Genomic DNA, 1,278 nt, shown 5'->3' with positions numbered 1-1,278 from the left:
TATATATTTTTATTTAGTTTAAAGTTTTAAAATATATAGTTTTATAATATATTATCAAATGTTTTATAACTAAAATGATCTAAAATTCAAAAAGTTAAGTATAAGATAAATTAAAAATAAAAAACAAGAATAATAAATTATCACTGCATGTACAGTATTTCATAGAGTAGTGCTAAATTAGCCTAATAAATTATAAGAACAATATAACATCACTAATAAACTTTGACTAATTTTAAATTTTAAATATTAAATTTTAAATTATAAATTTTTATTTTAAATAGTATAAAAATAAAATTTTAATAAAAAGCATTAGCTTAACAAAAAATAATATTAGTACTATAATATTTCTCTAATTATTATAATAACCATGCACCAATATTTAAGAAATTAAAGGTCAATATGGATACCAATAAAATTGACATAATTCATTCTCACAGACTACTTTAATAAGCTTGATCAACAACATATATGCCATGATATGCTCATGAAAGTGATATATAAACTACGTACTTTATGTACTAAAAAACTAAAAATATTATGGCTTATCTATTAGGACGCCTTTATTTGATTATTAATTATTTATTTTGTTTCTTCTTTTGAGGCGTGTCTTCGATAAATTAATTTCTTATTCTGACTAGAAATTAATTAAGTTGAAGCATGAATCTTGTGAGGATTTGGATGACTTGATTTGCCACTTGAGAGTATGAATGATGAGTGAAAAAACCATGTTGGCACCCTTCAAACTCAACATATTCAATGTTCTTCCCAAATTCTTTTAACTTGTTTGCATAATCTTTTGCCCTATCCTTAAGCAATTCATTGCCACCAACCATAACAAGCATAGGATCAAGCTTCAATTCTCTAAGATTATTTCCGCAAACTCCAAATGGATTTGCAAATGGATGGTCTCTGCTCTCTCCAACAGGCAGCGAAAGCCTCCAAAATCTGTTTTTAATTATTGAGTAAAAAATTATCAACACCGTCGATATCACTTTAATACATTTGATGACTCATCATAACACAATAAATAATAATAATAATAATAAAAAGTTTAATTATTCTATTGGTCTAGTTTTACTAAATTTTAATTAGTTTTTTTAATTAAATTCTTCTATTATTTTTAGTTTTGTAATTAGATATTTTTAGTATAAAAAATATGAATTTACAAATTAAAATTATCTATAATTAAAAATCTAATTAGATTTTTTATCACATATTTTTTTAAAAAAATATTCTATTAATTTTAAAATTTTTTATATAAAAAATACCTAATTATAA

The 1,278-nt window shown here is 22.1% G+C and overlaps 1 protein-coding gene across 1 annotated transcript in view; it reads right to left on the bottom strand.

Moving 5' to 3' along the window:
* Positions 1 to 389: 389 nt before the first annotated feature.
* The window catches only part of LOC107492708 (probable carboxylesterase 15), a 4,745-nt gene continuing 3,856 nt past the window's right edge, over positions 390 to 1,278 (bottom strand). The window contains exon 2 of the mRNA XM_021126478.2: positions 390 to 945. Coding sequence (XP_020982137.1) covers positions 642 to 945 — 304 coding nt within the window. The 3' untranslated portion in view covers positions 390 to 641. The remainder of the gene's footprint in view (positions 946 to 1,278) is intronic.

The sequence above is a fragment of the Arachis duranensis genome, chromosome 6 (genome assembly GCF_000817695.3).
Source record: "Arachis duranensis cultivar V14167 chromosome 6, aradu.V14167.gnm2.J7QH, whole genome shotgun sequence".
Lineage (NCBI taxonomy): Eukaryota > Viridiplantae > Streptophyta > Magnoliopsida > Fabales > Fabaceae > Arachis > Arachis duranensis.
Note: the sequence above shows the minus strand (reverse complement) of the source record. Positions and strands in the feature narration are given on the sequence as shown.